Source organism: Chenopodium quinoa, unplaced genomic scaffold, assembly GCF_001683475.1.
Source record: "Chenopodium quinoa cultivar QQ74 unplaced genomic scaffold, ASM168347v1, whole genome shotgun sequence".
NCBI classification, from domain to species: Eukaryota; Viridiplantae; Streptophyta; class Magnoliopsida; order Caryophyllales; family Amaranthaceae; genus Chenopodium; species Chenopodium quinoa.
Window position 1 is genome coordinate 1,436,512 of NW_018745461.1, and position 22,549 is coordinate 1,459,060.

Consider the following 22,549-nt stretch of genomic DNA (forward strand, 5'->3'; position numbering starts at 1 on the left):
TCATTTAAGGTTTAAAATAGTATTATATGATCCTGAGATGTATCCTCCAAAATCTCAAAACTTTTCGAAAACGGGCCACGAAATCTAAAATATTTCTCAAAACGCGTGGATATTAGTCTTCAATTTTGGAATTTTTAAACTTTTTTTCGCCTGAAAATAAAAGTTGTCGAAATGTTTATCATGGTCTCTAATACCCTTCGGTAGTCCAATTGGTTGGGTGGAGCCACCAATTTGCTTCTAAACGGACAATTTATTGGTTTATAACTTGCACCGATTTCGTTAACTCAAGCATACCACGAAAATTTATGACAACAAATAATGATCATAAATGGTTCCAAACAAAATTATATGGCCCCGATATATATTCCCTAAAATCTCAAGTCTTTTCGACACTGGGTCCCGAAACCTCCGAAATTTCTCGAAAAACGTGGATATTAGCTTTCAATTTTGATTTGTTTGACTTTTTTCACCCGTGAATTAAAATTTCCAAAATGTTTACCATGGTCCCTAATACCCTTCCGGAGTCCAATTGGGTGTGTGGAACCATCCAATTTGCCTTTAAACGACCAAATCACTAGTTTACTACTTGCACTGATTTCATTAATTCAAGCCTATCACGAACATTTATGACAACAAATAACGATCATATATGGTTCAAAACGGCATTATATGACCCCGAGATGTATCCCGTAGAATTTCAAGACTTTTCGACACCGGGCCCCATCAAAACCCGAATTTAACCCGACTTGTTACGAACCTGACCTGAAATCAACCCGACCCGAATTTAACCTGACCTGTTACAAACCTGACCCGAAATCAACCCGACTTGTTATTGACCCGGCCCAAATTCAACTCAACGTGTTATTGACCCGACCCGAATTTTACCATACCTATTATTTACCCAACCCAAAAATTTTACCCGATCTGTTACTAACCCGACTCGAAATTAACACGACTTGTTATTGACCCCACCTAATTAAAATTCAATCAAAATTGTTCCTGACCCGATTTCAAATCACCTTAAATGCAATTTAGACAACCTTATTATTGTTGATAAAAGCATTTTGTCTTGGGAGACCAAGTCGGTCTAGGCCAACAAAAGAAAGGAGCATTTTCCTCAAATTTAAGAGTTAAATATAATTTAGAGTTAAATATAATTTATATTTGTTGTATGGTCAAAGGAGATAATTATCTTCCTAAATTATAGACTATAGTTCCCAAGTATATTGCCATATATATTATAGTCAAAGGAAATAATTATCTTGATAAAAATGATAATTATCTATTTATAATTAGTTAAATCCGAATATGACTTGACTTGGAAATGACCCGACCTGATTGTAACCTGCAAATTATTGAATTGAACATAACCCGACTTGAATCCGAGAATGACCCGACTTTGAAATGACCCAACCTGATTATAACCCGCAAATTAATGACTTGAAGCGAACTCAACTTGAACCCGAGAATGACCGGACTTGAAAATGACCCGACCTGGTTATAATCCGCAAATTATTTACTTGAACCGAACCCGATTCAAACTCGAGAATGACCCGACCTAAATATAACCAGCAAATTATTGATTTGAACCGAACTCGAGAATTAGCCTAACCCGTTTTAACCCATGAAAACCTGAATTAAACCCGACCTATTGTTCACCCGACCCGAATGTAACCCGACCTATTATTAACCTGACCCAAACCCGATAAGAGGTATGACCCGACGTGACCCAACCCATACATGACCTAACCCAAACCCGACCCACACAGGTTATGGAATTAATCTAAATTGACCCGACCCGAGTTGACCCGACCCACTCTTACCCGATCCAAACCCGACGCGTTTACCCAAATTGACATCTCTATATAAGTATGTAAGTGACATGTTTCTTTAATCATGGATATGTTTTCCGATGAAGTAAGTCAATCGTTAATATCTTTAAATATTGATATGCAAAAATTATAGAGATTTATTGGGTAGATGATTTAAATCATTCATTATCATTATAAATCTAACAAGACCCCGGATAGAATACTATATTTTTCATTACTTATTTATGACGCGCAGATGATTGGAATGGAACAATTTGGGAACTCACCTTCAAAAACAAAACAAAATAAATAGCAAAACATGATAATAAAAGAGATCGTATTTATGACAAAATTTAGATTTCCTCCTATCAAACCAAAATATTATTTTATTAAGTTTCTACAAATTAAAACATGATAGAAAATAACTATCTTGATGAATTTCCTCTTTAATAAACCACCATTATGTTCACCCTCTTGATGATTTTCCTCCTCAATGAAATCATAATTAATTTTTTAGTTAAACCCTCTTATATAGGCTAACCAAGAAACCTATCACATTAAGATATTTTACTTTCTCCCTAAGCCTAAATAATCCTACATTGATTATATAAATAAAATCTATCTAGTTTTCTAATTACAATCCTCATCTAACTAGGATTTTAAAGCATAAAAGATGAAAATAAATAAAAATTACGTATTTGATAAGTTTAGTTTATTTCCGAACAAACCTTCCCTTAAACTCAACCTAACACATCCACATGTACCAACGGACCTTTTTTCCTCTTGCCGGGCTTGCAACACTAACATTTATAAATCACAACGTAGACAAAGAAGAGTGTGTAAATAATACTTTCTTCATTTTTGTAAAATGCATCAGTTATTTAATTTAGCATTTATCTATATTTGGTAACTTTATACCATAATTTATTTCCCTACTCAAAATATTTTATCATTTTTTTTTTGTATCTACTTAAATTATTAAAAAAAATTACTCTCTCATAAATGTTATCTCTTTCATGGTATGATTATACTTTTATCAAAATTAATTAATCATCCATAATAATCCATTTACTTAACTTGCATAATTGGGATTATTTAAAAGTAATTGGCTCAAATTTGGAATTAATAAAACCATTTTTTTCAACTTTATTTAAAGACGAAAAAAATACATCGATCAATTTGCCTTTTGTGATCGATCCGAATTTGTTTTGTGTGCAATTGTGCATTTGGATGCGTATACCCTAAAAAAATTCCTTTAAGCAATATATATAACATTATGTTGTCAGGCATGAAAGTTATTAAAATAGTGCAACTAAGCACTCCAATTGGCCAACGTACTTGCTTGTGAATTATTGTAAATTTTTGTTCTTATTCTATTTCATTTTTGTAAGATTTTTCCTTGGAAATGGGAACTTAAAGTGAAAGAAATAATTGAGTTGACCCTAATAGTTAGCAAATTAAAGTCATTATTTATGATAATTATCCAATTCCGAAAGAGTAAACTCACAATTAGAGTGAAATTTATAACTTTGCCAGCTTATGTATAAATCGAACGCACGGGTATGCGTTGGCTTTGATTACAAATAAAATTAAACATGGACGACGACTTTAATTTGAAGGTTATAAAATGGCTAAGAAAACATACATGAAAGCACCACAAATTAAAACAAAGAAAAAATATATATACGATGAAATCATCAATAATGAGTTATATTCATATCTTGGTTGTTGCCATGACCATCGTGATGGTGGCGACGAATAATAATGTAGTTGCGCAGGATCAATGCATTCCTCAAGGCAACATTTGCAACTCACGACCTACTGAGTGTTGCTCGGACTTTGAATGTAGACAATACGAGTACGAGGCTTTTACTTGCCAAACGTGCCCGGGCCTTGGAGAATCTTGCGGGTTTTTCACCAAGTGTTGCTCACAAAAGTCTGAATTCACTTGCGATGGTTTTTTTACGGGTAATTGCAAGGCGTGCCCAGGACCTGGTGAACCCTGCGGTTTCTTCACTTCTTGTTGCAAGAAAAACTCTTGCAGCGGGTATTTTTCGGGTACATGCCAATAGATCAAATTCATCAAACCATCAATAGCATGCTGATCTACTAGCACAATACTCCGATCCCTCTGTGCCCTTTTATCTACACTGTATGATTCAAAAAGCTCTTACAAAAAGTGGACTCATGGTGCAAGAAACCTGGGACTAGGGTTGTCATTACTGTTTGGGTCCAATTTAGTCCAATTGGGCCTAGACATTAAATGATCCAATTAAAAGCCCAAGGTCAAGGTTCAACTCTCCAATTTGCGCTAAAGTCAAGATCAGTCCACAAGGCAAGTCAATTGGGCCAAGGCCCACATTCTCCATATATGCAAAGGTATAAAAGCCATCAATATTACATTTGTACAGACATACACACAAAGCCTCAAGCAACTAATTCTCTTGCATAGCTTTCTCTCTCTACACATTGTACTGACTTTAGCATCGGAGGGGTCTTCCTCGGCAACACCCCCGAGGCTAGTTTACGTGTGTTTGCTGTGCAGGAAACCTTCGGCCCAACATCACTTGGACCGAACCAGTCTTCACCACTTTAGCGGGCCTTCGGCAAGGCCCCATTATTTTCACCCGAAACAATTACTAATGTACTATATGTCTATAACTACTACTATCCTATGGTGTTAATTTTTAGTAAGTGTGCGTGTGAATTTCTTTCTATATATGGTAGTATGAGGGTTGTTACATACAAAGTATAATAAATGTACTTCCTCCATTCTCTTATAATCAACACAAAGTTTTAACTTAGGTACTTCTTCTATTCTTATTTAATCACAAGTTTTATATTTTCATGTTTGTTAGTTGATGCATCATTTTAGATTTTTAACCCTTTATATCTCTAATTATAGCTGCATAAAGCCTATAAAAATTTGATTTTAATAATGTAAATTGACACAAATCTTAATAAATCCCAATTTCTTCGATATGATATTATATATATATATATATATATATATATATTATCTAACGTAATACTCTCTCGATCGCTCTATTATTTTTAACCGCATGATTTGACTTTTGCACTATTCACATATTATGGTTGACTTAATTTTTTCACTTGTATAAAATAATAAATGTTACTATATAATATATCGTAAGATTAGTCATAATGTCGAGTTTCATAATATAACTTTGTTATAAATTTTACTAAAAGTCATTTAAAGATATTAATGGTCAAAATTATATCTCGCCAAATATACCAGTCAAACTGATGCATTTAAAAATAACAGAGGGAGTACTAACCGTTGACACTGAGTGTCTGAGAATGTGATTGATGAACTCATATCATTTTTCTAATAGCTCTTACAGCGCTGCTAATGCCATAAGTAGAAGTTAAATGCGTGGGTATGCGTGCGCTGGCTTGATTATACAATTAAACATAGACGACTTTGAAGGTTATAAAATGGCGGCTAATGAACATAGATGGGAGCACCAAAAAAAATAAAACAAAGAAAATAAACATAAATATTATACAAGATGAAATCATCAAACAGTTATGTTTTTGTTGTTGCCGTGATCATTCTTATTGTAGCCACTAGTGTGGTTGCGCAGGATCAATGCACTCCTCTAGGCTACCCTTGTTATTCTTCAAATGAGTGCTGCCCGGGAAGCGAATGTCGACCTCTCAGGCTCCCAGCTCATAGTTGCCAAACGTGCCCCGGACTTGATGCATCTTGCAGTAAATTATTCACTCCGTGTTGTTCTGCCTTCACCTGCGACGGCTATTTTTCGGGTACATGTCGGGAGTCGTAGATTTAATCATCTATAGCTTGTGGATCTACATCTACTTGGTTGCCTGCTGCCCTGCTTTATTTGTATGTAAAATGTAGTATTGTAGTACCTAAATAAAATTACTTCTCCTGTATACAGGAAATCAAGTACTAATGTACTAATATTATTATGTGATGGTTAAATTTCTAGTAAGTTCTATGTATGACTAGCTATACGTTGCGACCACATTTATTTAATTTATAAGAGTAATCTCAATTTTTTTGAAACCATATAAGAGTACTCTCAATTAATTATTCATTAATTCATTCAAGTATGAGTAGCCTCAATTATTCATAAAAGTTATCTTAATATGATCGGTAAAGTAACCTTAATTCATTATCAGTGTGACATCAATCAATTAGAAAAAAGTAAAATTGTTCTATTCATTCAAGTAATGCCTCATCTTTTATTTTAACTATTAACATAATAACTCCATTTATTTATAAGAGCAACCCTTTTTTCTCTCTTTGCGGTAACTCTTTATGCATCAAAGTAACCCCTTTTTATCATCGTCATAACTTCATTACTTAATAATTGCTTATAAGAGAAATGGTCACACCATATGCCCAGCCACATTTAAGAATTTGTGCTATACTTTAGTATGAACTTCAATTTTAATTAATTGAAAAATAAATAATTATAATGATAGAAGTGTATATTGTCAAGCAAGTGTTGCAGATAATGATAAAAAATATACATTGCCAATAAACAATTGTCATATTTATAACAGAGGTAATGTTGCAATTAATATAAAACGTAGGTACATATATGTTGTTGATGTAAGTTTTTGCCTTCACTCTATTTTATTCCATATTATCATAATATTTTTCCATAAAAATTGGAACTTAAAGCGAAAGACTTAATTAATTAACAAAGTCATCAATAATAAGTAATAACTATCCAATTCTTATAGAATAAACTTAGAAGAAGTGCTTTGATAACCTTGCCAGCTTAATCATAGATGTAGAACTCATCAATATGCGTTGGCTATGGTTATTACTTAATAATACAGAGACGACTCTAGCTCAGCGGTTATAAAATGGTTGGGAAAACATAGATAGAACCACCAAAAAATACTAAGAAAATAAATACAACTACTACAATGAAATCAAACAGTTATACTGATGTTCTCGGCCTCGTTTCCAAAATTTTCATCCTTTGCATTTTGATGGGGTTAGCCGCTAATGTGGCTGCGCAAGATCAATGCACTCCAGAAAGCCTTCCTTGCGACTCTTCGAGTGAGTGTTGCCTGGGGACTGACTGCAAAACACTCGAGGTGGGTCGTAGTTGCATATCGTGCCCAATACTAGGGGCATCCTGTAGTAAGCTCACCAATAAGTGTTGCCCTGAACTGGCGTGCGACGGCTATATTTTTGGTACTTGCAATCCTTGTCCAGGACCTGGAGAGCCTTGCGGTTTCTTCACTCCGTGTTGCTCCAACTACTCATGCGACAGCATTTTTTCGGGCACATGCCATTAGATCAAATTAAACCTTATGATCATATAATTTATATGATATACTACTACTAAATACATACATACTACGGAGTATATCATTATAAGGTGTTTAATAACGTACTGTGCAACAAGTGTGCCAGTATGTATCATGTTAGAACATACTACGTATAACAATATTACATACATGCTTCTAATGTTTATTCGGTAACCTCCAATAATACTATGTATGTTATCTAATAACGTTTCCATTACATGTACGTATGGTCATTGTTTGATACATAGTGTTTCATGACAGTTTGAAATACTTTTCAATGCAATGCAAATGTCCCAAATGTAATTGATGGTGCAATGGCTTTGTGATTAATGTCTTTGTAAATTGCAATTGTGAAATGAATTGTCAACTAAAAACTTTTGCAAAAACATTATTATTCCTCATAAAGTAGGATGATGATTTGAGTGATCACAATAAAATTGTAGCCATTGTATTAGATCAACCTGCAAACATTTATTTCTTTTGACTAATATAAACCATCAATAGAGTTCACTTTTGATTTTATTTTTGAAAAACGTTGACCAAAAAAAAAAAAAAAAAAAAAAAAAAAAAAAAAAACTCATTATATCCAACTATCATTCGATTTTAACATACTACCTCTGGTTCAATTTACTCGCAACAAATGAATATTTTATGTCTCACAAATAATACCCCTTTATTGCGAGTAAATTGAACCGGAGGTAGTATTAGTTTTGTTTTTATTTCCTTGCTCAATGTCGTTTGCTTTCATGCCCAATGGGGCAAATAAAAAAAAAAAGGAATGAAATAGTAAAGTACATTTAAATACAAATCTAACAATGGGGCAAATGATTTTGATGCAATACTTTCAAGAAAAATCACGTTAAATAATTAAAGTTTATACTCACAAAGCATAAGCAAATAATAATAAGCAACGAATGATATTGCACTCCGTAGAAGTCAATGATATTGCACTCCGTAGAAGTCAACAATCATATCTTCGTTTGTTATATGCCAATCATCCCAGATGTTGGTCAAGTACTCAAAACTCAAAATCAAATATCATCTACATCAATTTTCTATTGAAGTTCAGACGGAGAGATTTGGAGGGAAAGGGGAAAATGTGTATATATTTATCAAACGTATAGGCCAATTTTGAAACAAAAGTATATATTTAGGTCTTTGAATCACACCTTAATACCTTATAGAAGAATGGAATTCAGAATGGCACATATAGGCCAATTTTGTAACAAAATTTTTATTTTGCCTGCTTTTGTTTCCTACAGACAGTACATTATAAAAGCAGAAGCTATCAGAATTTCAACATGACAGTAAAGAATCAAAAGCTAACAGTCAATTCCATTAAGCACTTGGACGAAGCAAGTTAAACCAGCAAATCCTTGGGTGTTCCATATGCTAGAGCTAGGTGTACCCAATACTTGTTTACTTGCTTTATCGGATGGCTCAGATGAGCAAAACCAATAGGAAACAGGGGACTACTGATCTTTAAAAGAACAACAAGAATAGAGTGTCCAAAGTCAACCCTGTTGCATCTGGACCTTGTACTATACAAAACCTGAACTCTAAACCAAATCCCTGAAAGATCTCAACCTAAATGTTCAACAATCAACACAAACCTGAATACACCTTTTTCGGGGTATATGTCAATGCAAATCTACTTCCCATGTACGGTATACATGGTCTCATAACTATTAGTCAATGTTTGTCCAAACAAATCTCGTGCTTTAAAACCTCCAAGTTACCAGCAAATATTCTACCTCAAAGCTCAGAAAATCAGAATGGTTCATATCTATAAACATCATTTTATATGGATGGCAAGCATTACCATTTGAACTAGAGTAATTTAAATGAATACTCTATAAGACATACAGCCACAGGAGAATTGTGTATAAACTTATATGACCCCAAGTCATTGAACAATGCTAACAAGACAAAACTCACCGCTATTGGCCCTATTCAATCATCAACAGTCACCAATCTTTGATCAACTACACATTAAACTATAAATATCACCCCTATACACACATCTTATGCTAGGACTGCTCATAATTTAATTAGGAAGCTCAATTCAGCAAGCTATAGTTTACGTCAACTTACAGTCAAAAACTCAGAAAAATAATCCAATCTACGTAATAAAGGATGCTCTAGTAATGAGTTAATGCTAGTGAGTTTCTCAAAAGTGGAAACTCAGCAGGTACTACATTGTTATTAATTTGTCTTTCTTAGTCCCCATAGCCTCACACAAATGCTACTCTATTTCTTAATATGTTCAAATCTCTGGAGCGTTCATCTCAAATTGAACCAGAAAATAAACATTAAGTTATTTTGTCTCAGGAAATCATACAGGGCTAAAGTAACATTGCCCTCCTACATATCCAATCAGAGACTATAAACTTCCTACCATAGATAAAGCTAGGTTCTGATCGAGCTTCTTCTACACTAAGACTCCAAGCAAAAGCACACCTGCAATTATCTCAATTAAGAGCTACTCAATATTCATGTCTTAATTGGGTACGTTTCTGGCCCTTGCTTCTACAATGAAGGCAGTCAGATTAGATATACCAGCACTAAACTTCTCATAAGCTCATTCGTTTATTTCACTAATATTTTCATCTTACAAGTTCATCCAACATGAGTTACATAACCCAGTGAGTGCAAAAGGAAACTCAAGTTATGAGGAAAGAAACAAAAGGAATTCCTAACCAATCTAAATCATACAAGAAGGGTTCTCCCAAGGTTATTAAAACAAAGGTCCCCAAGTCGAGCAATTCTACCCTGTCTTATATGATTGCAGGTGAATGAGAAAAGGTGAAAAGATTAGGCCACTAAATCTTACTCATCAAACATTTTCACAATTCCTAACTTCACTCTGTTAGGCTAGATTAATGGCTAGCGGTTGAAGTTGTACAAAAGAGCTTGATAGATCATGGTTTTTTTTCTTTCATTCTACTTCAACCACCCTACATTGGCACAATGCTTTTACGAATCTTATTAAGAGTGTAATAATGCTTCGTAACCCTTGCCCCAAAATCGAGTAAAACAGTATAAGCACTCAAACTTATTATCTATGCCCGTTCCTCATCAACTTTTTAAGCAAGGTACTAAAAAGACGAGCAACACAAGATACCATATTAAAATCCCTAGTCACTGATAATGGTTGCCCATCCCACGGAATAACAGGGAACCAAGTAATCAATCAAGTAAAATCCTAGGCTCCTAGCTATTTATACACCTTTCTTGGGGCCAAGGTCCATATTTTCCCATTTAGAGTAAAATGTGGTATAATGACATTTGGTCTATGTCAAAACAAATTGGATGCTAAGTACCCAAGCTAGCAGCAAAGAGTTTTTCACATAAATATTCACATAAATTATCTTCATTTCTATGAACTGCCATTTGGACTTATCTAAACAAATGAGCTAGATTATGTCTAATACTTCATACTACGCACTCTTACTGTACATCCATCTTATGTTAAAAGTGACTCAAAACATAATCAGGTAACCCAAATAGACAAGACAAGCTTACAGTTCTACAAGATGCTCAGAGAATAGTCCAATCAATTCTGCTCAAAACTAAACCAAGAAGCAGACTATTCAGCTCTTTTATCTCAAGTAACTCATCCTTAAAGGGGTCAAAGTGACATTGCCTTCCTACATTCCAATCACAAGCATAAAGCCTCTTACCATAAGTGAAGCAGGTTTTGATTGAGGTTCTACTACAAATAGACTAAGTGAAAGAGCAGTTGAAATCTCTTAACTGAGACATATACACAAGTACAGACACACCTTTGGTTACCCTCAGAACATTAATATAGCAGGTGTGTTTCTGGAAGCTGCTTCAGTGCTTCTACAAAGTAAACCAGTCAAATGAGATCAACCAGAGCATTTATACATCTCAAGCAACTAATGATTTTTTTTTCCTTCTCATTTCACTCACATTTTCTTGTTCCAACCTCCAAGTCTATTCATCACGAAATATAAGTCCCAAGGAGCATTTAAGTCAATAGGAAAGGAACAAAAGGATCTTTCAATCAAACCTAAAGCAAATAAAAAGAGCTCTTAGTTCATGTAATTCCACTCAGTCTGGATGCTCGAAAAGATTACAGGGAAATAGGAGCAGGGCAAAGACTAAGCTGCTAATAGATAGTAATTGATGATTTTAATCAATGGCAGAAATTTTATAACCTCTGATTAAGGGTTTGTCAGAACTACTCCATAATCCTTCATACAAATTGCAAAATTGTCTCAAATTATTGCACCAAATGGGGTAAAGAAGAAAAGGCACCTAAATTTAGGCTCTTTGCCCTTTCCTTACCCCCCTTTTCTAAGCGAGGTACTGAAACAGATCTAAACACCACACGATAACTTAAGACAATATACAAGAGGGCTAAAACCTCTGATTAAGTTAAGTATACTCATATTCCCAAGTCTTTTTGAAAGACCAACGACATGACCAAGTAAATTAACTCTTTCACTATTCAACGATACCATTTAAACAACAGTATCTCACACTACCACTACAATTTCAAATTTCAAATTACTTCAGTTTATAAAACAAGCTCATCAAGTTTGAGGTTTTACATCACCGATACCAATGCAATCGATATAAGTATATAACACTTGTATGAGTTCAAATTTCTCCAAACAATTGACGGTTTTCTTTTCATTACCAAAAATAAAACTATGAAACTAACTACTTGCAAAATTACCACACTTCAGTGCCTAAAAAATTCCAAAAAAGAAACCATACTAATCATCATCAATTAAATATCAAAACTCACTTGAATTCAATATCAAAAGAGCAAAAGAAACAGAAATCATCATCATCATCATCATCAACTATCAATTTAATAACAAAACTCAATATAATATGCATATAAATAATTATAGGTTTATCAGCTGAATAACAAAACTCAAAATAGCATATACTTGTATTAGTTGTATATAAATAATTATAAGTTGATAATTTCCTCCATAATTTAATGATTTCATTTGTTCATCTAAAGTAGAACTAACAGCTTACAAAATCTGTTTATTCCATTGTTCTAACCCACATATAGCAAAAATTTATAAAAACAAAATTCAACAATACCACACATAAACAGCTTGCTCAAACCTTCCACCTTGAATTCTGCACAAAACTAAACTAGAAAAGCCAGTAATTGGGTTCTTTAAGCTCAAGTAACTCATCTTTACTGGGGATCATACGGCATTGCCTTCCTACATTTCCGATCACAAGCATACAACCCCCCTATACCAGAACATTTTTTTATTTTTTTTCATTTCACTCGTATTTTCTATTTTAGCCAATTCAACATGAAAGAGTTGGTGCTAAGGACTATTCAAGTCGATAGGAAAGGAACAAAAGGATCTCCCAATTAAACCTAAAGCAAACAAAAAGTTATCTTTGGGTTCTTAAGAATTAAAGAAAACAGAGCTCCCAGCTTATGAAAATCCAACCTGTTTAAATGCTTAAAAAGATTACAGGAGAATGGTGAATTGGTGACAGGGCAAAGATTAAGGCGCTAACAAAAAGTGTTCAACAATTTTTACTATTGGCACAGACTTTAAGAACTCTGATCAAAGATGTGATAAAACTACTCTGTAACCCTTCATACCAATTGCAAAATTCTCTCAAGATAATGCACAAAACAGAGTAAAAAAGAAAAGGCACCTAAATTTAGTCTCTTTACCCTTTTCTTACCCCCTTTCTAAGCAAGGCACTAAAAGATCTAAGCACCACAACATAACTTAATATATTCAACAAGGGGATTGAACCCTCTAATTTAAGTTACGTATATTACTTTACAGTCTCATAATCTCCAAGTCTTTTTCGAAAGATCGACAACATGACCTAGTAATTTAACTCTTCTACACCTCAACAATATCCTTTAAATAACAGTATCTCACACTACCCCAACAATATCAAATCTCATTACACTCCCTTATACACAAGCTCATAAAGTTTGGGGCTTTACATCACGAATATCAATGCAATCAATATAATTCTGGTATGAACTCAAATATCTCAAGATTTTGACGGTTTTCTTTTCTTTGCCAAAAATAACACAATTTAACTACCAACTAGCTAAATTACCATACTTCACAGTTCATCAACAAAATCCCACAAAACACTATACTACACCATAAACAACTCACTCAAATTCGATATCAACAGAGCAAAAAGAAAACATCATCATCAACAAAATAACAAAATTGAAAATAGCATATATATATATATATATAAATAATTATAGGTTAATATTCCTCAATAATGTGATGATTCCATTTCTTCATCTAAAGTAGAGCTAACAGCTTACTAAATCAGTATATTCCATTGTTCTAACTCACAGCAAAATTCACTTTTATAACAAATTTTATAAAGACAAAATTTAACAATACCATACATAAACAGCTTACTCATTCTCCCACCTTCAATTCACCTTCATCTTTTTCATCAATAACTCCCAAGACTGCTGTTCAAAATCGAGCCAAGAAGTCCCAACACCGCGAAAGCTAACAACGGGCTAACATCCAATGTATCGAAAATTGGTGGAATAATATTTCTAAACAGATTCAAATAAGGATCACACAAATCCCTAATTGCCGATAATGGCTGCCTATCCCACGGAATATTAGGGAACCAACTGAGCAAAACCCTAACCATTAAAACCCCACTGTAAATATCAAGCCATTTCGCCATTCCAGCAGCAACAACTGTTAATGGAGTATTGAGGGAACCACTAGGGCGGTCTTTCAATGCGGCGAAGAACAAAGGACCCACTGAACCTAGCAAATTCGTCCTCAAATTGGTGAGATTCTGGAGCCCAGTAGGGGTTGGTAAGGGTAAAATCGAAGCGATTTTAGTAGCGAAGAGTTTCGAAACGGCAAAAACGGTGGCGATCAAGGTGGTGATTGGGCGCATGGAAGTGGAAAGTGGGGAATCGTTGAAGGGTATAGTTGGAATTGGTGAAATTGAAGGTGCTGGTGAGGTTGAAGATGAAGAAGAAGCCCTAATATGAAGAGAGAGATTGGTTGTTGGTGCGGCGGAGGTTGCGAAGAAGAGGGTTTTTCTGGTGGGTTTTGATAAGGAGAGAAAAGGGGTTTTAGGGTTTAGGAGAAAGAGGGATTGAGAAGAAGCTGTAAAAGTCGCCATTGTTGAGGTTTCAGAGCTTCTTCTTCGTTGAAGGAGGAGAGAGAAAGAGAGGAGGAGGGAGAAGAGTGTGGATGATGTTTTGATAAGAGGAAGATTTAATGGCGTTTTAGTGGGCTTTTTATTTTGGTTTTTGTTTGAGTTTTTGAGTTAACTCACGTTGGACCCATAATAGATAAGTTGGATGCTAGACTTATATATTTAGAAGTGTCAAAACCTTATTCCATCTAAAATCGATTCGAAAATATATTTAATTTTAATTTCAACTCATATAAACGATTATTTTTTTTTTTGAAACAAAACGAAATTATTGATTGAAATTATTTTTGTATAAGATTTAATATTATAATTTATCGCCATTGTTTATTTGTATAAGATTTAATACTATAAACAAAACGAAATTATTTTTGTATAAGATTTAATACTATAATTAATTTTTTTTTTTTTTTAAAAAAAACACACCAGAAGATAACACGTGTCATTGCTGATGCGTTGTCTTATAATAAGTTCAGTAAAAATAAGTTCAGTTCAGTAAAATTAATTTCAGTTCAGTAAAAATAATTTCAGTTCAGTAAAAATAAGTTCAGTTCAATAAAATTCAGTTTTCTTAAAGAACAATTATAATAGAAAATCAGTAAAAATAATTTCAATTCAGTAAAAATAATTTCAGTTCAGTAAAAATAATTTTAGTTCAGCAAAATTAAGGTAAATCAAACAGGGCCTTATTGATTGATTAAACCCTGTTCACTTCACCTTAAAAAAATATTAATAATTTAGTAAAAATAAGTTCAGTTCAGTAAAAATAATTTCAATTCAGTAAATTTCAGTTATCTTAAAAAAGAATTATAATTGAAAATTAGTAAAAATAATTTCAGTTCAGCAAAAATAATTTCAGTTCAGTAAAATTAATTTAATTTCAGTAAAAATAATATAAGTTTAGAAAATATAATTTTTTTTCACTAAAAATAATTTCAGTTCAGCAAATATAAGGTAAATTGAATGGGGCCTTAAGTTTAAAATTAGATTTGACCTTATCGAACTCGATCCGAACAGGCGAACACCCAAAATGACACCTCTAATTCATTTGTTCTATGCATTTTTAGCTCCCTATAGCATTTTCCAAAAAAAATAAATACTTGGTAATATCCAATCCAATCAAATATTTTGATTATACTCTCGAATTCATAATCTTTACTTTCCTTAATCACCAAAAAAAGCTGGTATAGAGGCTTGATTGCACAGTCAATATATAGAGTGTTTTTAATAATTGTTTTAGTAAGAATCCTACAATATCTTATAGCATTGAATATATGAGTTGGAATACTACAAGAAAAATTACATATATGGAAGAAAATCATATGATTACATGAATATTTTTGAAGTATGGATAGTACATTATTCACTTTGATTCTAAAAAAAATGTTCCTATTTAATCAAATTCTTTTGTTCTGCCTCATAATAATAGCTCACAAAAATTTAACCACACCAAATTAATTTAGCCATTCGATGAAAGTTTTCTCATACAACGGTTGTAAGTAAAATTTTATTGTTTTTCGAAGGTTTATATAGTAGAACCTTGTTCAATTTCAAGCATATACAAGAAAAATGATGTCCCACTTGATAATCTCTAGGAAGCCAACATTAAGCTTAATGCAATTCTTCAAAAATTGTCACAAAAATCCATTATTATTGCATATAGTTATTGCAACACTTTTATTGTTGTGCCTTGCATTGCCTTCCTACTACTACTTCTCGATCTCATTCACATATGAAAGTACCATAATTGTTACCAATTGCAATGTTACTTGGCAGACACCGGGAAAAATCACTCCGAGAGTTGATCAAGAAGAACCAAGGAAGCGAAAATTTGATCAAAAATCACTAGACATTCATGTTAAGCAAGATCCTTGCTCGGGCCGTTACATTTACATGTATGATCTTCCTCCAAGGTTCAACCAAAACTTGCTTAAAAATTGTCACACACTTGTTAAATGGTATAATTTCTGCCCTTATGTGCAAAATGACGGTTTAGGCCCTAGAATTAACAAGAATAGTTGGTATCATACTGACCAGTTTATGTTATCTGTGATATTTCACAATAGAATGAAGCAATATGAGTGCTTGACTAGGAATTCTTCCTTGGCCTCGGCGATTTATGCTCCATTTTACCCTGGCCTAGAGATAAGTCGATACCTTTGGAGCGAGGTTAACTCCTCGGTCAAAGATGCAGCAGCCTTAGATTTCGTCGTGTGGTTAAAGAAAAAACATGAGTGGAATCGAATGTTTGGTAAAAACCATTTCTTTGTTGCAGGGAAAATTAATTGGGATTTTAAGAGAACAGGTGATGGTAACGACGGTTGGGGTAGCAAGCTCTTGAATTTGCCTGAAGTCAAGAACATGACAGTACTAACAATCGAATCAAGTCCTTATGAAAGTAATGAGTTCGCGATCCCATATCCTACCTATTTCCATCCCTCAAACATTAATGAAGTGTATAAGTGGCAGAAGATAGTGAGTAGAAAAAAACGAGCTTACCTCTTCTCGTTTGCTGGGGCCTCGCGCCCCAATCAGAAACAGTCCATCAGAGGGGAGTTGATCAGTCAGTGTAAAGATGCGCTGAACGATCGTTGCAACTTAGTTAACTGTATGCAAAATAACTATCAGTGCAACAGTCCAACACATATCATCAAGATGTTCATGAAGTCTGTTTTCTGCCTGCAGCCCTCAGGGGATTCATACACAAGGCGGTCCACTTTTGATTCGATCTTGGCTGGCTGTATCCCGGTTTTCTTCCACCCTGGATCAGCTTACATTCAGTACTTGTGGCATCTTCCGAAAAATTACACCAAATATTCAGTGTTTATACCAGAAGATGGGGTAAAAAATGGGACTGTCAGAGTTGAAGAGTTGCTGTCACAGATTTCAGAGGAAGAAGTGTCTTCCATGAGAAAAGAGGTCATTAGATTGATACCGAGAATATTATATGCACGGAAAAAATTAAATATGGTAGAAGACGCGTTTGATGTTGCTGTCACAAATGTTCTCGAAAGGATTGAAGATGCCAGGAGACTAATTCAAGAAGGAAAAGAACCAAGCAACAATTCCTCTGGAAATTTAAGCAGAGAGGATTTCTCAGAAGGTAAATTAAAGGAGTGGAGTTCTTTCTTCTGACATTTCGGCCAAATGATGGATTTGGTAATGTATGCATAAACATTAGCTTATATATATACTGTATGACTGAATTGTTATGGTACAATTTTTTACACAGTTAGATCTCGTTTGAGAGGTTTGGAAATTCATTATTTCTCAATCAGTACTTCTGCAAGTTTTTCTGAACCTTTTGTTTCAGTTTTGCCCTGTGTCTGTCCACCTTAATAATATCAGTTCGTCGCTGATCAAGAGTCAGGACTATACTGATGTTTCGTGTTTTAGCGATGTTATTAGTAAGACAGTTCTAAACCTATGATTTTTTATGAGTATAATCACATATTCTGACCAAACAACATTGCAAACTACCATCAAGTAAGCTATCATCAATTCATCATACAATATTTCAAACGAAACAGAACAGAAATAAAATCATGCATTCTGAATTTTTATCTCTGAACAATTGATTTAAGATGACTGATTTTTCTATGTTTCTCTCTAAGATTAGTTGTCAAAATCTAAGCAGTAAAAAACTATCATGAAGTCAGATATTACAGTATACCTAACAACCACCTTTAGGTCCTTTACTAGTTTTTAACTATCAATTCACTTGCACAATTATAACTTTGAAATTTGGCATTATTTCTGCAAATTCTGCTTGCTTCAGAAATAAGAATCCCATTCATGATCTTCGCCTTTTCCTGTGAAATAATACTTCTTTCTTGACTCCTCTTTCCCTTCTCGAAACCTTATCCTAGCTTCTTCAATCCTCCTCAGTACCATTTTAACAGATACATCAAATGCGTCCTCAATTGTTTCCAACTTATTTTGCGCGTAAATAATTCTTGGGATCAACCTTATTACCTCTTCTCTTAAAGCAACAGCTTCATTGTCAGGAATTTTTGACAGTAGCTCCCTAACATTAACAGTCCCATTTTTAATCCCATCTATTGGTATGAATACAGAATACTTTGTGTAATTCTTAGGAAAATGCCACAAGTACTGAATGTAAGCTGATCCTGGATGGAAAAATACCGGGATACACCCAGCTAAGATCGAATCAAAAGTAGATTTTCTCGTGTATGAGTCCCCAGGAGGTTGCAGGCAGAAATCAGACTTCATGTATGTCCTGATAACATTCTTTGGACTGTTACAAAGATCATCTTTATGCAAACAATTAAGCAACCTGCAGCTATTGCTTATCGCGTTTTTACACTGACTAATCAACTCTCCTCTGACCGATCCTGTCATATTGGGGCGAGGAGCTCCACCAAATGCAAAGAGGTATTTCCTTCGTGGTGACTTCCTCACGCGTTGCTGCCACTCAATCACCTCTCTGTCACTCGAAGGATGGAAATAGGTCGGATATGGGATTGCAAAGTCATTGCTGCCATAAGGGCTCGACTCAATGGTTAGCATTGTCATGTTTTTGGCTTCAGGCAAGTTTAAGAGTACATTACCCCATGCCTTAGAGTTTGCGTCTCTTAGCCTCCTAAAGTCCCAAGTAATTCTTCCTGCTACAAAGAAATGATCCTTACCAAGCATCCTGTTCCACTCCGGTTTTCTCCTTAGCCATGTAGCAAAATCAAGGGCTGCAACATCCTTAACTGATGAGTTAAACCCGCCCCAAAGAAACCGGCCTACTTCTAATCCAGGGAAAAACGGTGCATAGATTGCTGATGCTATAAAAGAACTAGTAGTTAAGCATTCATACTTCTTCATCCTATTATAGAATATCACTGATAACATAAACTGGTTAGTAGCATACCAACTTAACTCATTAAGCCGAGGCCCAAAACCTTCATTTTTAACATAAGGGCAGAAATCGAACCATTGGCTAAGTGTATTACATTTTGTTACTAAGTCATGGTTGAACCTTGCAGGAAGATCATGCATGTAAATGTAACGGCCTGAGCACGGATCTTCCTGTACACTGACTAATCTCTTCCCTGTCCTTTCCTGATTAATTACCGGTACGAGACGGATTGTTTCTTTCACTGTGTTTGAATATGGTGATAAGTAATGATAGGTATGCAATGAAAGACAGAATAGTATGAAGGTTGGGCTGATTATACACCATATATAGTTGTGACAATGGCAGAAAACCATTGATTCTAATACTAAGATTTTTCTGATAATAATATTGCTTTTAAGAGTAAGGAAGATTTTTTTGTGATCTTGATTTGCACAACAATTATAGCTTAATAATTGGCACCTAAATCTTTGTTGTTTTACTTTATCTAAGTCCAAGCTACTTATTCTCAATTCAGTTAAGAATTATTTTTGTGTTTTTTTTTTTTTTTTTTTGTTTTTTTTTTTCAGGGAATATAGGAATTATTGAGTTTATTTTTTAAAAGATATTATTTTCTGTATAAAAATTATATATTTATTATTATTCTATTTGAGGGGTTGTATAAAAAATTAATCTAAGCTGTTATTTTTAAACTTTTCATTTGCTAATGATTTTGCTATTTATTATTATTTTTTACAAGATTTTGCTGTATATTCAGAACCTATGTGTAAATAAATAAAAGATTTCAATGTAAAACCATCATGATATATTCTACGACCAAAAAAAAAAAAAAATTGATATGAACTTCCATTTGTGTGTGCAATAGCTGATCGAAAAAACTTTCATGATGAAGAAATTTCTTTATTGTTGTAAAACTTATTAATACAGCTTCAATTCAAGATCATGAACGAAATAAATTGTTTGTTTTTATGACAAAATGTAACTATTAACAACAAGATGATCACACAAAGTAGACAACATTTAAGAAATACAGGATTCGGTATATGCAACATCATCATTCAGGTGACCAGGAGGACAAAGATGGAGTCTCTGAATTCTCCCAAGTACTAGTAAGACCTCCATATCGATGGCCTTTAACGCTGTCAGCAGAGGCAAAGGGCTCTAGCTCAGCCATCTCTTCAGGAGTAAGCTTCACAGATAAGGCTCCAATGTTCTGGTTGAGGTTTTCAATCTTAGTGGTTCCGGGGATGGAACACACATCAGCTCCCTGGTGATGAACCCATGCAAGCGCTAGTTGTGCTGTGGTGCATCTTTTTCAGGCTGCTATTTCACTGACTCGCTCAAACATGTGTTTATTGTGCTCAATATTCTCTGGTTGGAACCTTGACAAGTTCTGAAAGCCAATAAGAGTAACATGTAGCAAGAGGTTACTATTAAAACAAAAGTAACTGTACAAAACGAGACCACTTATTTGGCACACATGGAACACATTGTATACAAATACGTCAACAATTTGGACAAACCTGCCGAAGGTCCTCCTTTGAGAAGCTCTCCACTATCTTAGGCCCTGAAGAGAGGAACCCCCTTCCAAGAGGACTATATGCCACAATTCCAATTCCGAGTTCCCTAGAGATAAATAAAGTCAGAACTCAGAACACAACAGTTTGATGTTCTCATTAGAATTTCGAGCATCAGAAACATGTCACCTGCAGGTAGGAATTATTTCATCCTCCACATCTCTTGTCCACAAGGACCATTCCAGCTGAACGGCTGTTACAGGGTGAACTGCATGCGCTCTTTTGATGGTTGAAGCTGAAGCTTCAGATAGACCTATGTACTTGATTTTTCCCTCCTCGACTAGTTTTTTCAGCTCTCCCATCTGATGCAGCATGTCAACAACTCAAAAGACAGAACTGGTTTTATCAGACAATCTTAGTATAGCAGCAACCTTAAGTCGTGTAACACCCAACCTAATAATATATAGCATTTATATATATGAAAAGGCTTTAAATAGGTAGCTCTAAGACATCTGAAGTAGCTTAAAACTTTATAAATTATTAGCACACCCTTGTGATAGACACAGTGATCAACCTATAACTTAATACCACTGAAATTGTCATCACATCAACACATCACCTGATGTGATGCTCTGAATCCTCCGAACTATTAACTTATCTTCACCCTGACTTTTCTTCTTGGTCCCCTCTCTTCATAATATTAAGTGATAGTCCAAATGTTACTAGAAATAACATGAAAACTGGAAATCCAAGTTAAATAATAAATAATGTTTCTGGTAGCAGATTCCATTTCAGAATGATAAACCAGGGTGAATAAGAAAATAAAATGAAGCAAATGAACACACCGTGACTTCAATGGGAATTCTGATATCAACACGGTGCTGATAATAGAGGTCGATGCAATCAACATTAAGCCGCTACAAGCTTCCCTCACAGCAAGCCCTTACATATGCAGGATCACCACAAATCTCTCCTTTTCCATCAGTAAATTTGAGGCCAAATTTTGTAGCCAATTCCACTTTCTCCCTCCAACCTCCTCTCAATGCCTGCCCAACACAAATCCACAAGGAAAATAATAAGAAAAGAAAAGGAAAGCTAGCTTAATCATACTTGAAGTTCCAATTGGGACCAATTCCAAGTAATGAGTTATGTTGTTCCCAAAACCTGACTGCTAAGTTAATGTCACTTACCATAAAGTTAACCAACAATCAGATTCAGTAGCACAAAAAATCAGCATCAAAACTAAATCTTGTCAAAATATATAGCTACACACAAAACGACATCAACAAAAATAAATCAAAATGCCTTTGGAAAAAAAAAATTACCAAAACTGAGCACACACCTATAATATCAAAGCTTAAAATAAATAAACAAACAAAGAGCATATAGAATCATCAATATAAAAGGTGGCATATCTTAAATTACCTTGCCAAGGAGATACTCATTTGTATGAGGTCCATAAACATCAGATGTGTCAAGGAAGGTGATACCAGAGTCAATAGCATGGTGGATCAGTTGAATCATGTCTTTCTCGGGTTTAGGAGGGCCGTAAAAGGCAGACATCCCCATACATCCAAGGCCTTGAGCTGATACTTCCAAACCCTGAGAACCCAGCTTTACCCTCTTAACAGCTGATGCCATATCTTCCTGTTTCTGCTTCCTGGATGTAAGCAACTGTGTATCAAGTGAATGTTAAATAGGCAAGAGAAACCTTTGGCCAAGCTCAAATCTCAGTGACTGGAGTTTCCAATAAGAGGGGCTGGATATGGCCTTTTGCTAAGTTTGACTTTTCTCATGGTATCACTTATCCTATAATTGCCGTGTGTCAGATAGTTATGTAATTATGTAAT

General features: G+C 34.4%; 3 protein-coding genes and 1 pseudogene across 3 annotated transcripts; 1 reads left to right on the plus strand and 3 right to left on the minus strand.

Annotated features, from left to right (window-relative positions):
- Positions 1 to 13,345: 13,345 nt before the first annotated feature.
- Positions 13,346 to 14,447, minus strand: LOC110714970 (ylmG homolog protein 1-2, chloroplastic-like). Its single transcript, XM_021893525.1, has one exon. The coding sequence runs from the start codon at positions 14,283 to 14,285 to the stop codon at positions 13,587 to 13,589; it is 699 nt and encodes a 232-aa protein (XP_021749217.1). The 5' UTR covers positions 14,286 to 14,447; the 3' UTR covers positions 13,346 to 13,586.
- Positions 14,448 to 15,887: 1,440 nt separating this feature from the next.
- On the plus strand, positions 15,888 to 17,657 carry LOC110714822 (probable xyloglucan galactosyltransferase GT12). Its single transcript, XM_021893373.1, has 2 exons — positions 15,888 to 17,421; positions 17,551 to 17,657. Exons 1-2 carry the CDS (start codon positions 15,888 to 15,890, stop codon positions 17,655 to 17,657), a joined length of 1,641 nt encoding a protein of 546 aa, XP_021749065.1.
- Positions 17,658 to 18,042: 385 nt separating this feature from the next.
- LOC110714959 (probable xyloglucan galactosyltransferase GT11) lies at positions 18,043 to 19,709 on the minus strand. The gene has a single exon (XM_021893517.1). The coding sequence runs from the start codon at positions 19,536 to 19,538 to the stop codon at positions 18,093 to 18,095; it is 1,446 nt and encodes a 481-aa protein (XP_021749209.1). The 5' UTR covers positions 19,539 to 19,709; the 3' UTR covers positions 18,043 to 18,092.
- A 357-nt stretch (positions 19,710 to 20,066) lies between these two features.
- On the minus strand, positions 20,067 to 22,509 carry LOC110714967 (annotated as a pseudogene).
- Positions 22,510 to 22,549: the final 40 nt, after the last annotated feature.